At 52.2% G+C, this 14,418-nt stretch overlaps 1 protein-coding gene across 7 annotated transcripts in view; it reads right to left on the bottom strand.

Annotated features, from left to right (window-relative positions):
* Nucleotides 1-14,418, bottom strand: part of NTNG2 (netrin G2) — a 45,255-nt gene that overhangs the window by 3,843 nt on the left and 26,994 nt on the right. For 3 of the 7 annotated variants that reach the window (XM_071574542.1, XM_071574544.1, XM_071574543.1), the window contains exons 4-7: nt 9,054-9,226; nt 7,047-7,073; nt 5,044-5,190; nt 2,671-2,739 (exon numbers count right to left, since the gene is read on the bottom strand). In XM_071574542.1, the coding sequence (XP_071430643.1) occupies nt 2,671-2,739; nt 5,044-5,190; nt 7,047-7,073; nt 9,054-9,226 (416 nt within the window). Of the gene's footprint in view, nt 1-674; nt 750-2,670; nt 2,740-5,043; nt 5,191-7,046; nt 7,074-9,053; nt 9,227-14,418 lie in introns of all 7 variants that reach the window. The other 4 variants (XM_071574548.1, XM_071574545.1, XM_071574546.1 and 1 more) reach the window with 4 other exon arrangements.

Genomic DNA, 14,418 nt, shown 5'->3' with positions numbered 1-14,418 from the left:
TGTCAGCACCACCTGGCCCCGTGGCCATGGTGTGGCCCCATCCCTGGTCACTGCATCAAGCAGAGCTGTGTCTCTCTGTGAGGCAGAGGCAGGCCCAGGGGCCGTGTTCTGCACTGGAAGGGATGCCAATGTCTACAGCCAGAGCAGCTACAGGATCTTGGATGGGGAATGGGAGCTGAGCACCCACGGGCAGCTGCTGAGGTGTGTGCTGGTGGGAACCCTGAGGAGGAGAAGCAGGCAGTAGGAAACCTCCCAAGGCTCCCACCAGGAGCAGCTCTCCTTAGGCAGTCACGCAGGAGACACGAGGAGGCATCTACGCTTAGACAGCACAGGCCTATCCACTTACAGAGCCATTCTGCTCTACAAACAGACTCTGCTCTCGGGAGATGATGAGGTTTCCATGATCCTCTCCGTTCACCCCAGCAGCAAGATGTGAACAATCTCCTCAACCACTCCCCATCCTCATCTCTCATGTACACAACTAAACCCCGAGGCTCAATCCAGCCTCGCCAATCCCCAGCTGTGCAGGGCACAGACAAACCCTGAGCTTCTTCTCACGTGGGAGAGGAGAGAGGCATGGAAAGCAGAGATTCAGAGCTAGAAACTAAAGCATCCTCTGAGCACCAGGAGCTGGTTGTCACTGGCAGGACCCAGCTCAGCCACGTGGCTCCTACCTTCAGCTCCTGAGCCAGCCTTGGCCGGGGGAGAGCCCACCTGCAGCGGGGCAGCTGCCGACAAGCCAGTGTAGTCTTGGAGTGATCAGAGGGGAGAGCTGTGTTACTGGGAGTGCTGGGAGAGCTGGTTCCCTGCCAGGAGCCCTGCAGAACCCCACAGGGGAGCCACAGCCCCCAAACAAACCACCCCAACCCTGTGCCACGCGGGTTCTCACGCCTGCTCTGTGCCAGCACTGCTGCTGGCAGGGGGTGGCCAGTGTGTCCTTGGGCTCTGGAGGGGCCAGGAAACTTCTGGATTGGGAAGGGCAGGATGGCAGCATGTGCTGAGCTGCCCATCCTCAGCCCAGCTCAACACAAGGGGGGTTTGCTCCTGTGTTTGCATCAGGAGCTCCTGCTCTGCACCCCTCTGAAATAACAGCACTGAGAAACAGCCCAGGTGTCTTGGGATGGAGGCACCAAGTCCTGGCTCCTAATCCAAACTTCCAGGCCTCCCTCAGGCTCTGCTCTTCCCTCAGAAAATACCAATTCTCGAGCCACTACAGAGAAATTAAACCAGCATGAAATTCATGGCTCTCTTGTTTGGTTTCCCTGCAAACCTTCACCCCCATTGGCTCCATCCCCCTCCCCAGCTCCTCAATATTGGTAACAATCTTCAGGTTTGCTACAAAACAAACCAAGGACTAAAAATTTTAAAAGCCATATTATTAATTTCAAGCTCCAGTTGGGTAACATAAGGAGGAGGAGGAAAAAAAAATTAAAAAGAAAATCTCTTGATCCTTGCCAAGTTTCAAAGGACAAACCCGAGGAGGAGAGAAATGTGATTTCCCAGCCTTGTCAAGGGGATGATAAACAATACAGAATAAAAAAGAAAAAAATATTTTTTTAATGACAAGCTCTAAGAGAAGGTGATAGACATTGTCCTTTTCAGCTGGAAAATGGAAACCAATTGATATTAATATGGTGTTAAAGTGAATCTGAAAAAAGCCCCGTGCAAATTGGCAAGGGTTTAATTAGAGTCACAATAAAAAACAGCCCTGGAGGCATTTTGCTTTTTAGTCATTCACATACACCTCCACTCACTCACATTTACAGAGCCAGGAAAATTATTAATGCTCATTATCCTGAGAACCTTTCCCTTGTAGCTCTGGGCCATAATGGGCAGTTTTACATTTTGGGAGGGGCAGAGCCACGTTTTGCCCCCAGACCCAGTTCATAGAAATGGGCAGCTCTGATGGAAATTGCTGCTCTTGGTGAGTTTCTGGGGAAGTGGAACAAATTGAACCAAGAGGTCACACTTCCCAGCAAAAACCCAAAGGGGCAAACAGTGTTGGAGTTGTGGGAACCCTGAAAAAGTCCCTCTCAAGACATAAACATGGGTCCCCTCCCTGCAGAACCACAGAGCCAGTGCTTGGAACCACCAAGCAGGGCACTGGTTGGGTCTGTTTTTCCCAGAGGGGAACTGGCACTGCTGAGACTGCCATGAACCATAGAGAGGAAAATTGAAACAGGGGAAAAGAAAAAAAAAAGAAAAAAAAAGGCTTTTTTTTGCGTATTTTGAACATGGGAAAAATGTAACAAATGGCAGGGAAGAATCTGACAGGCTTCAAGGAAGGTTTTGAAATAACAGACCCGCAAAAGGCAAAGGAGAACAGCACTTAATTCATCCTCCTTAGGGTAACTCTGCAATTTCCCTTTCTTCTACCCATTTTGGCAGCCTCGACTGCCTTCAGACCACACACCTGGCCCATGAACTCACCCTCCTCCCCACTCTCACCGCACTCAAAAGCATCCTAAAAGCACCACCACAGCTCCACCCTGGCCGCGGCAAACACCAAAGGAAGGAGATGTGTGGCAGATCCAGCCCAGAGACAACCCAAACCCGATCCTCTGAGCCCACGTGCTGCGCCGCTTTCTGCCTCGCTGCTGCCCACTGGTGTGCGGAGGCACCCAGGGAGGGGAAGGGAAGGGAAAGACACGCCGGGCTGGCTTTAAATACCTGGTTTTTGCTGTGTTTCTGTCACGGGCACAGAGGCAGCAAACTCAGAGTCTGGTCTGATGATGCTTGCTTATGGTGGGAAGAAGAAATTCAGAGGGCAGAAGACAGTGTGTCAGTTAGAGGGGGAAACTGCAGGGATGGGGCAGGGCTGTGACAGGACTTCTTAAAATGTCTGTGGCTGTAAAGCAAGGAGGGATTTTGATGCTTCTAAAGCTCAGAAGTGAGGCAGCCACAGAGTGTCTCACTCTGGGACCCTGACCCTGCTTGAGGTTATTGTGTTTCCTGCAAATGTGTGTCCTACAGGAGCTTGAGGGGTCACCTCTTTAACAAGGTGTTGCAGGTGAGTTAAAACTCCTCCTTGGGGATGTCATGGTGTTTAAAGAAATACTTCATGTTTTGCGGGGAGGAGGGAGGACATCTCTGGCCAAAAGAAGATCAGAATTAGGCTGGGCCTTGATTCCTTATTTCTGGTGAAAGGCACAGGACGGACCTTTGGCATCAAACCCAGCACGTTGCCCAGGTAGGAGCAACTGAGTGGCCCTGGCTGCCTCCTGAGGTGGAGCAGCCCCTCCAGGGACTGTCTCCACTCCCAAGCACACCACTCTGGGGTGGGACCAGGCTCTGCAGAAGCACAGAGGGGGATCTGGATGGGGGCAAGGAGTGAGGTGCTCAGGCCTGACTGGATCAAGGCAGGGATCTGGCAGCTGGGCTGCAATTTATTAGTTCTGTCCCTTGCCATCAGTTAATGAAAGCATTAGGAAAACATTTGCTCTGCCCAGGAAGCAGGTTTTGGAGCAGGAATAAACCCCAAGGTGCATGATGTCTCTCAAGTCCCCCCCACCACCCCCAGCCCCACAGATGGCCCTGCCCATGCCAGATGTGCAGCAATCAGACACAAGAGAGGCACTAAGCACACCACCCACACATACACAGCAAAAATACAGCCCTAAAATGTTGCTACAGGTGAGCATGGATAAAAATCAGGTGCCCCCAAGTGCCTGGTGTGGATGTAGATGTGACCAGCTGCCACTGCTGGGGCTGGTGATGGTGTGAGCTCTGTGATCCTTCTCCTGCTCAGGTCCAGCAAGGATCTTGGTGAGAAACACTTCTTAACAGAGCTGGGACTTGCACATTTTTCCCAGGGTCACTCCAACTCCAGGGAAGTTGGTCCTGAGTCCTCAACTTCCTGATTAACTCCTCAAGCAGGGTACTCCATGAATATATCTATATTTGCATAAACATGCAATCAGGTTTCCTTATCTCTTTGACTGGCTTCTGGCAGCTCCCCCAGACAGACTGTTACTAACACACTGTGGGTGTAAAACGTCCTCCTGGGAAATATCAGGCCCTGAAAGCGTGGCAAGGGGAGGAATGCGTGTCTAATTCCCCCATGAGAAGCTTAAAAAAAAAGTCCTGCTGTTAAGTTTTATCTGCTCATTTCCAAAAGACAAGCAAAAACGTTGTCTCCTTGTTCCTGGGGGGAGGGAGGGAGGAACCCCCCGAGAAAGGACACGAGTTTCCCTTCATGGGGTGATTTTGGAAATTAGGGAAGGATGTTTCTGACACGTGTGGGAGCTCCTTGGCTGCTTGGACAGCAGCTGCCTGGGGGATGCTGGAGTGCTGCTTTGCCCTGGGAGAACTGTCCTGGCACCACATCCATGAGTGTGGCCACGGGGACGTGGTGCAGGACAGACAGAGGCAGCTTCTCCCTTGCCCCAACAGCCTGTCCCTGGCTCACCAAAGCCTGTGGGCTCCGTGAGCCTGGTGGCAGGAGCTCAGGGACAGAGCAGGATGGGCTACAGTTCCCCTCTCCTTCCAGAGGGATATGTGGTTTACATTTACTACAGGACAGTAAAATCTCCCTTGCCTGCCTGCCCTGCCTTGTGATGGACCTGCACCAGAGCATCTCCTGCAGCCTGTGCAGGACAGCACTGCCAAGTGGCTCTTCTAAAACCTTTTGGTTTAAAAAAACAACAAAATCGAGAGAAAACAGGGAAAATCAGTGGTTCCCCAGCATCCAGCCCTGGCTTCACTTCTTGCTGCCCTGATGGTAACAGAGTGACAGCTGGTGAGGGGGGATGGCAACCCATGGGGTTGTTGTCTCTTGGCTTGAGGTGGACCTGCTGTGGCTGTCCCTCCTTCCAGGGACCATAAAGCTTAGACAGGAGCTGGACAGATATAACAGCAAACCAGGGCTGCCTGAAGGCTGGGGGACATGAACTGAGTCAGGGTGATTTTTATCCATGTCCCTTTATCATCCTACAGAGCAGATCTCTATCCAGGGCCACCGACACGGCAGTGCCGTGGGAAGCAGCTGAAAAGAGGAGCTTGGAAGCAAAGTCCTCCAGGTGAGGCAGCGAGCATGGAACCCACCTGGCTGGGTGGTGGTGGCTGGTGGGGGCGTGGTGGTGGTGGTGGTGGTGGTTGTTGAGGTGGTGGTGGTGGTGGTGGGAGTTGTTGTGGTGGTCGTTTTTGCAGTGGTGGTTTTGGGGCTGTTTACCCGCTGTGGTCGCTCAAACGCTGACAAGCAAAGAGAAGAGGTGGGAGGCACTTACTGGGGGGAATGGAGGGTTTGCTTGGCAGCCTGCACAGCCCTGAGGCTGCTGCTGCTGGGCTGAACTGGTGACTGATTCCTCAGCACGGTCACAACTGGGGCACCCAGAGGATTAAGGCGATGACAGGTCGGTGATGCTGGACACACTGAGTGTGTGTGTGTGAGCAGGGCTGAGGCTGGGGCTGTATCAGCTTACTCTGTTGGTGCAGATATTGGCTTAAATACTTACAGCTCTATCATAAACTAATTGCCAATTAAGCTGAAGAGGGGAGATGAAGGCACACTCGGGCAGGGACGGGGTGAGGAGCAGGTGGGGGGAACTCCCAGCCCGAGCTGTGCATCCACTGCCTGGTGTTTCCATGCCCAGCCGTGATCCCTACACAGCACCATTCCCTTCCACCACCCCCAAACCACCCAAACCCACGGGCACCACTAGCACCTGCCCATTTCCACTGGCACCCTTCAGATTGCAGGATGGCTCAGGGTCAGGAAGCCCCCACGGAGCCGGGTGGGAGCAGCACCACAACAGCCTGAACTGAAATAACACCGGGACACAAATTCCTGCTTAACTCACACCTGCCGCCCTCCTGTCCTTGTTTGTCCCACTGCTTCATGCAGATTATCATGCTTAATTTCATAATAGCCCTGAGCTAGTTTAAATACTTAATTTAGGTCACTTCTAGTCTCCTATGTGGGCTAAATAATCTCTCCTTAACTGGCCCTGGACACGAATCCCTCCTGTCCACCTCCTGTGCATCGCTTCCAGCACCCCCAAAGCATTTCCCCAGCAGAAGATTTAATGGGAAACATTTCCCAGTGAAACAAAAGTACTGCTAAGGATGCCAAGCTTTGTTAAGGGGGGAAAAAAGAGTTATCAAAATGGTTTTGACCAGAAAGGTGAAGAATATTTTAGACTGTTAAAGTATTTTTTTTAAATTCTCAATTACTTAAAGGAGGCTTTCAATTTTTATCTGAAAATTGTAGGTGTTTAACTGCTTAAAATCTAAATATGGTTCATTTACCCAGAAAACCTGTCCTCCACTCTTCAATTAGGTGCATTATAATTAGGTGCATTATTCTTAATTGTATCTGCATTTCTCTGAAACTATTCCTCCTCCAATTCTTCCCACTTGCCTGCAAACCAGGGAATTCATTATTCATTCAGCTCTCTGATTTGGTTCTTCTGGAGGGGAATTCTGAGCCACAAAATTCAAACCCAGGCTTCTGCTTACCCAAAACTCCAGGCTCTTTGATATCAAACTACCTCCAGCTTTGTTAAATAAAGAGTCCTCTCATCCCATCAATCTTGCAGCAGAAATCCCCACTGAGCTCTGCTGCCTTTGCTGCTGACACTTCACAGACATATGTTCATATACATACACGTGTACATACAGATGTACACACACTCTCTATGCTTCTTTATTGATAGCCCAAGGTGACCCAGACTGGATTCTATGCCAAATAATTCACACCCAGCTCCTCCTCAGAGCAGAATTCTGCAATCCTGGGGGGTGGGGGGAGTTCACAGCGAGCACTGGTGATTTTGAAGAGTCTTTTTTTATTTCCTTTCCGGCTGCCATGCTAACGAACCTCATGGGGGGAAACCATGCCAGAGGAAGAGGCAAAATGAGGCTACTGAAGTCAGAGGAAGAAAATATAAGACTCTTTGACAAGACAGAAAATGAGGCACAATTAGGGAAGACTTATAGCCTGGAAAATGATAATGGACAGAAAATAACCATATTTCTTTTTCCTAGTGACATCCACAAGGACCATGCACCGAGGTGTTAAATGCCAGCATTTCAGTTTGGGGTTTACTTACTGCCAGAGGCTGAGCCTTTAGCTGCACCTGGAAAAAACAAGAAGAAGAAGCCCAGTCACTGGAAGCAGGACACCATCAGCTCTGTTAGCAGCAGGTCACACAGATGGGGTCACACGATGTGGGACCGAACAGCAATTAATTAATTAATTAATCTTGCTCATGGGCACATCAGTTTGCTGCAACAAACAGCTTAAAAGCTGCTTTTGTCAAACCACAGAAGCAAACAGACAGTGCTGTCTGGGGGCTGGGCATCTCAGGCCTCTCATCTGGGGAAGGCAAACCAGCGTGGTCTTTGCTGATGGTTTGTTCTATTAAGCATTTCCATGACCTGCCCTTAAAGCCCAGCAAAGGACAAGCAAATCCTCTGAGGCCCAGTGGGCTGAGGACAAGCAGGAGGGACTGAACCAGTTCTCAGGGAGCAAGAAGGGCTGGACACTCTCCCCACTGCAGCATTTGCTCCACAGGATGCTGCAAAGGCAACATCTCCAAACCTGCCAGTCCAAGTCAATCCAAGGAGCAGCTTCTGGCTTTGGCACCCAGGAAATGAAGGGCCCTGCTCCTCCCTGCTGTAACATCATGGAAGGGCTCAGCTTTGCATGAATATAAAGCACAGGAGCAGTGATGGAAGAGGTTGGACTACCAAGAGGAGAGGGGTTCAGAGAACTGCAGAGGAAGAGGATGGTGATGTGGGGAGGAGGAAGCAGCATAGAGAGTTGGAGTGGGGAGGAGGAAGAAAACTGAGTGACAGATGGAAAGAGAAATGAATGGGTGAAAAGCAAGCAGAGGAGAAAGAGAAATGGGAAGAGACACAAGGAACGGAGGGGAGGGAAAGAGACAGAACAGCATGTCTGTGCCTGTCAACACCAGAAACTCTCCCAGGCTCCTTTGAAGCAATGCAGCTGCTTGGTGGGAGCTGACAGGCTCGTTCCCTTTCAAAGAACCTGCTCTTCTACCAGCCCTGGCACACACAAAACATTCTTGTCACGGCCTTCGGAGCCTGCATTTCAGCTTTGATCATCTTAAAGCACATAAATCTTTCAAAAATTTAGGGGGGGAGTAAGGGAAAAAGTTCTCTTTGGCAATGCTCAAAGCTGCTGGTTGAAAGGCTGGAGTGGCTACCGTGGCTCTGTGACATTTAAACAAGGCTGCTAAAGTGGACTGGACAGAAACCCAGGAGGAACCAGGCTGTCTGTGGTGTGTCCTGCCCCAATTCCGCTGCTTGGGCGATGCTGGGGATTGATCCCTCATCTCTCCTGCGCGCCTCTGCTCCTGTCAGAGCCTCCTTGCAGCAGCAATTGGATGAGACTGGAGCTGCGCAGAGGGACCGGAGCTCGCGGCGCCTGCCTGGAATGCTGACGTGCACAGAACAGCATCCAGGAACTAGGAATCAACCTGCACTCCCACTCCTACTCAACAGCCAGAGCTCTGCTGTGGCTAAACAGTGCCTTCTTTAAAGGACTATAATTTGCTTTGCCACAAAGCCATGGACCTGTATCTTGGCCCAAGGTCATCCTCCCTACTCCTGACCATCAGTTGACTCATTGTTCATCTACCAGCAGCCAACACACCACCCCTACAACCACCAGATCCTCTCTCATTTCTCTCTGTACAAAGACAGGGCTAAATAGAATCATAGAATCAATTGGGTTGGAAAAGACCTCTGAGATCATCAAGTCCAACCCTTGGTCCAACTCCAGTCCCTTTACCAGATCATGGCACTCAGTGCCACGGCCAATCTCAGTTTAAAAACCTCCAGGGATGGGGAATCCACTCCCTCTCTGGGCAGCCCATTCCAATGCCTGAGCACTCTCTCTGGAAAGAATTTTTTTCTTATCTCCAACTTCAATTTCCCCTGGCAGAGTTTAATACCCACTTCCCTTTCGAAACCACTGCTTCCAGCTGGACTCCTGCACTGATCCCAGCTGGAGAAGGACAAGATAAGACTCAGCTCCCGTCTGTGGGTGCTGTGCAGCCCAAGGTGGGAGTGCAGCCAGGGCAGGTACTTACATGCATTGGGAGACCCGTTGGGGAGGGGCAGGTAGGACCCTGCCCGCCAGGACTGTGAGCGGAAGCTCTTCTTGCACTTGCCGCAGTCCTGCCCCGTGGTGTTGTGCTCACACTCACACTGCAGGCTGCCCTCTCTGAAGGTGCACAGGTTAGCGTGCAGGTTGCATTTACACCTGGAGGAGGAAGACAGGGAAGAGCTGTCAGGTGTTGCTGCTGCTCCTCTTTGCCCCTGGCGTAGTGCTGAAAATGCAGCGCTGAAGCCGAGCTGGTCACTCCCTTTCTGTTCCTTCTGCAGGACTTTGAACTCAGCTGTTTTTCCCAGGTATCTGTTCTGGGGTTATGATGTCCACTTCTTGCCCAAGGTGGGTCTGCAGTCTCTAGTCCAAGATGAGAGACACTTTACTCCCAGTGCTACTGCAGTAGCACAGACTGTTCAATGGTAAACCAATGTCTCCAGCTCAGACTCCAGGAAAGAGTCACTCACGATTCAGGCTCTTACAGATGACAGTGACTACCTCAGGTAGAGGCTTTTACTGGGAGACAGTCTTGGGCTTTAGATGGAGGAGCATGGCCAACACTGGTGGGACTTGGCCCTTGCCCCCTGTGACAAAGCCAACAGTGTTTTCTCCCACAGTGTGAAGCTACACAGCACAACCCCCTTCCCTGTCTGCAGCACAGCCCCAGCCTGCTGTGACCAAAATAACACAGAGAACAAGTCACCATCAGAATCCAACTCATCAGAGAAGGCAACAACTAAAAACACTACTCAGCAATTTGCAAACATTAAGAAACTTTTAATGAGCTGTAGTGCAGTATGCAGGGAGTAATTATCTCTGTGCACAGTAATTCCTGTTGCTCACACTCCGGAGGTGACTGTGCAGAGCACAGAGACTGAGCCCATAACTCACACATGGCTCTGGCGACTCCTGGGCCCGAGCTCAGGCCATCAGACAGAGACTTTGGGGACCAAAACAGCTCATTTCATTCCAGACAGTCAATCCCTAGCACAGCCCGATGCTTTGTGCAATAATTTACACTCTCAGAGCAGAACCATTATAGAAACAGTAACACTGAGCCTTATGTGCACAGGTGAAGTCTGATGGGGCAACGCTTTGTTCTACAGGGCTGAATGCTCAAGAGATGCAGAGCTCAGGGAATGAACCACTTGCAGAGTAGACAGAAGAAGCACGGCCTGCTACTCCCTGTGCTCTCTCTGCACTGGGATAAACAGCCTGGATTAGGCTGGGAGCTGGTACTGTGCATCCCCCCCAGCTACTGGTGCCTCTCCCCCTCTCCTTGGAGCCCCCAGAGCAGCTCCTCAGCCACCTGCCTGACCTGCTGAGGCTCCTTTGCTGTGCTCTCCTCACGCATGGTTGGATGAGCTGACCTCATGTATGATTTTTTTTTTCTCCCCCTCCCCTCCCTGTCCTTAATTCTACCAAACCCCGCTCAGAGGCTCAGCATAAGCTGGATGAACAATCTCTCTCCTCATCTTACAATCCTGCCCTGTCTCTGACCAAGCAGAGGAGGGAATTTTGCAGTCTCTAAAAGGGAGGAGGAAGGAGGAAAATGTGGCCCAGGGAGCAGAGGCAGACACACTCAGCATGCTCCACTTGAACTGTGTGTTAGTGAGAGCTGGAGATGCCACGTCACGGCTGAAAGCATTAACAGCCTCTGAGCACTGGTGCTGTGGGAGCAAAATCCGAGCATTCCGGGGAAGGAAGTGGCTTTGGCTGGTACCCACACAGGAGGGAGGCTGAATTTCAGCTGCTCAGTGTCCCCTCTGCCCGTGGTGAGGAAGGATTTTGGCTGAGCCACCCCAGCCCTTGGGCAGAGGTGCAGCCCAGCCCCGGAGTGCTGCGGAGTCTGGCTCTGAATTATTCAGTGTCCACACAGCGTGGCCTCCTTCTCTCACTTCAAAATGAGCAGATGAGAGCAAAGCAGCCAAGATAGTGGGTTAAAGCAGGTCAAAGCCTCACCACTGCTGCTCTGGGCCCAGCCTGAACAGAGAAACAGCTTCTGGGAGCTGCAGCTCTCCTCCCTCCTCTGGTGGGAGCGAGGGATGGGGCAGCTCCAGGGCACAGCCTCACAGTCCAGCTGAGGGGGAGTTTAAGAGCCCCAGGGGAGTGGGTACAAGGAAGGCAGGGACTGTCATGCCCTTGGTCTTCCCTGAAATTTGGGATGAGATGGAGGGTAGCACTTGGCTCCAGTCCTTGACCCTGCAAGTCTCACAGTGGTGACAGAAGTTCTGTGTGGCCACCACCTGGTCCCTGAGGTGACCTGGGGCAGCCTCGATCAACCCCCTCCCCACACAGCACATCCCTGCTCCTGGCATCCCCTGCCAAGAGCCAAGCAGATGTTTTGAGGTGCTTCTGCTGCCTCCAAGCTGCTGCAGGGCAGGAAGGTGAAACCTGCTCACTGTTAACTTGGCTCCAGCTGCAAAACCTTCCCCAAGCAGTGGGACCCAGACTTCTTGCTGCAGGGAAAGCAAGAGCAGTCAGATGTGTCTGCCTGTACACACACACACTGCTCCCTTCCTGCCTGAGGAGGGCTGGGAGTCCAGCACCAGCTCCTGGGACAGCTCCAGCTGCCTCCTGCCCTGGGATGGGAATGGGAATGGGATGGGTGCTCATGGACATCCCCCAGCTGCTGCATGTAGGTGTGATGGAGCACTGCTCTTCTCAGAGAAGATCCTCACTTATTAATTGGTGTAAACCAGGAAAATTAAGCAAAGAGAAAGCAGAGGCAGAGATCCACCTCGCCTGCCTGTGCCCTGGTCACTGATTTTTCTCACTCACCCTTTGCCACTGTGCAAAAGTTGTGTTATCCAAAGGATCAGTTTTACCAGGGAATTGCTTTCTGAATTTGACCTTTGAGGACCATCAATCTAAGCAGAGAACTGTAGCCCCGGCAGGTTGACCCCACAGCACAGCACTTTCCAGCCCAATCAATCAGGCTGCATTATTTAATGGCCAACAGCCGAGTGCTGTCAGCCAGTCCTGATTGCCACCACTGTTCTGGGAGAAGGTTTTTGCATCCCAGCCTTCCTGCTGTTTGGGCTCAGAGGCTCAGCTTCAACCCTTTCTTCTTCAGGCTTCTCTGCCTCCTCCTCTGGGCCTGCAGCCCAAGGACATGAGCTCACTGATGGTTTGTGCTACAAGTCTTTGCCCAGCCAAGACCCAGCTGGTGGAGACTGGAGTAAATGGCATTAGCCCAGTCCCCTGGGTGGGAGCAGCTCGTCCTGCTTGCCTGGCTCGTTCTCCCCGGCAGCCAGCCACGGCAGGAAGGAGAGGATGAAGGGAAAGGTTAGGAGCTACTTAGCAGTGAGGCTTAAATAGCAGCAGCGGGGCAGACACCTGCGCCGTGTCCTGCAGGAGGCAGCGGTGGCCCCGCTCCAGCCCGGGCTGCTCCAGCAAAGGGCTCGGTGCAATATGGTCTCTGTGGCTCTGCAGAGCTGAGGAGCTGCGAGTGTTTCTCCTCTAACTCGTGGGTCAAGGCTCACAGTGACAGTGCTGATTGTCAGTGAGCATTCAGAGCCCACACAAGATGCAGACACAGTGGGGAGCAGCCCCAGAGCACACCCAGAGCAGCACCAGCATGGCCTGGGGACACCCCTCCTGCCCTGGGCAGTAGGTCACACAACTGCATTTTGCACTGAACAGGGACTGGCTCACGCTGTTCCCAGGAAGGGAGGCAGGATCAGTGTGTGGCCCAGGACGCTGCAGTTTGCACAACGGGGTATTTATGAGTTTATTTCAGTGCAGGTTGTTCAGCTGCTGCCTCTCCTTAGAGTGGTGCAGTGTGGGCTGATGCTGCCAATGCCTCCACCAGGGAACATCACGGAGCTTGGAGCGCCAAGGAAAGTTTACAGGAAAGTGTCCTTTTCTTTTTCTCTCTCTCTTTTTTTTTTTAAGCCATAAAGAACAGTTTCCTGCATTTCTCCAAGTCAGCATCCTGGAGGTCACAGCAGCAACGGCTGGAGAGGTGTCTGGTGCCAAGCCCACGTGTGAGGGAAGGAGATGCACATGCAGAGGAAGGGGTGAGTGCACAAGCCATGCTGGGAGTGGGAAAACTGCCCTTTTCCCTGAGCTTTCATTAATAATGACTTTTGAAGCAATTTTGAAAAGTCATCCCAGCCCTTTGTTACCCTTCCAAGGATTCTTATGTGTTTTACCACCTCTTTTTTTGTCCATAACCCTAACTAGTGGAGCTGGGAAGTGAGAAGAGAAAAGCAAAGAGCATCTCCCCATTCCTCTCCCTCCCCACAGGGCTGAGCCAATCTTGGGGTGCTGGGACCCCCCTCAGGGCTGATGCTGTGACCCCACTGCTGTGTGGGGTAGGGCTGGAGAACCCTCAGAACTGTTCTGTCCCCTGCACCTCTTGCCCAGTTCCCACGAGACAGCACTGACTGCCCTGAGCTCCTTAAAAATCCTGGGAGAGGCCATGGAGTAGCAGAAGTCCACTGCAGTGGGGCACCAGCTTCTTTCCAAGTCTCCTTCCAGCCCAGCCTGCACACTCCTCTCCACTCTGTGCTCACCATGAGGATGCTCCTGCATGTCCCCAGGGATTCTTGGGAGACAGGTCCCCTCCTGCTGGATTCTGAGACCCTGGGCTGCTGCTCATTCCTCCCATCCCCGTGGTTTTGCCCGCTGCTCCCCCTGCGCTCCCCGAGCCGGTGCTGGGGGGAGGCAGAGCTCGGAGAGCCACTAATGAGTGCCGGCCAAAGGAAGGCTTATCACAGCTTCCCCTGAATTGTTTGCTCTCACTGTAATTGATGAGCCTTTAATGAGTCTCATGGGACGATGTGTTTGAAGGGAGCTCTTTCCTCTCCATCCCCAAGGAAAATGATGTTTCAACTGATCTCGGCTCTCGGGGAAACATGAATAACTCTTCTCCATCTCTCTATTGTCATCCCCAGCCGTTGCTCTCAGCACTCCGGCAGCTGCCTGGCCATCACTTACCCACTTCTACCTGCTCCTTTGCAACTTTTGGCAGCTCAGCAAAAGCAGGGAGCAAATCTTTTGGGCAAAGCATAACGGGTGCTGAGCTTGGATTGTTTCTGGCCCATCTGTGCATGTGGAAACAGGTAAAAATAGCTCCTAATGGCTGGGCCATGGAAGCAGCACAGCCCCTTTGTGGAGAGCAGTTACAGGAGCACTTGCCGTGCTGGGGGGTGGCTCTGGCACAGGTTTGCTATTGCCAGTCCTGGAGCAGGGCTGAAAGGGCTGAAGAAGGGAAAAGTGGCTCATTCATCCCAGCAGCAGGACTGGGAGCTTACTGTGGTCCAGGGCTGAAGGGGAGGAAAAGCCATTTTTAATGTGTTGTTTCTTTCAGCTTGAACCAGAGCAAGGAACTTCTGGGTTTC

Source organism: Pithys albifrons, chromosome 20, assembly GCF_047495875.1.
Source record: "Pithys albifrons albifrons isolate INPA30051 chromosome 20, PitAlb_v1, whole genome shotgun sequence".
Classification (NCBI taxonomy): domain Eukaryota; kingdom Metazoa; phylum Chordata; class Aves; order Passeriformes; family Thamnophilidae; genus Pithys; species Pithys albifrons.
This window is presented reverse-complemented; position numbering and strand designations above follow the sequence as displayed.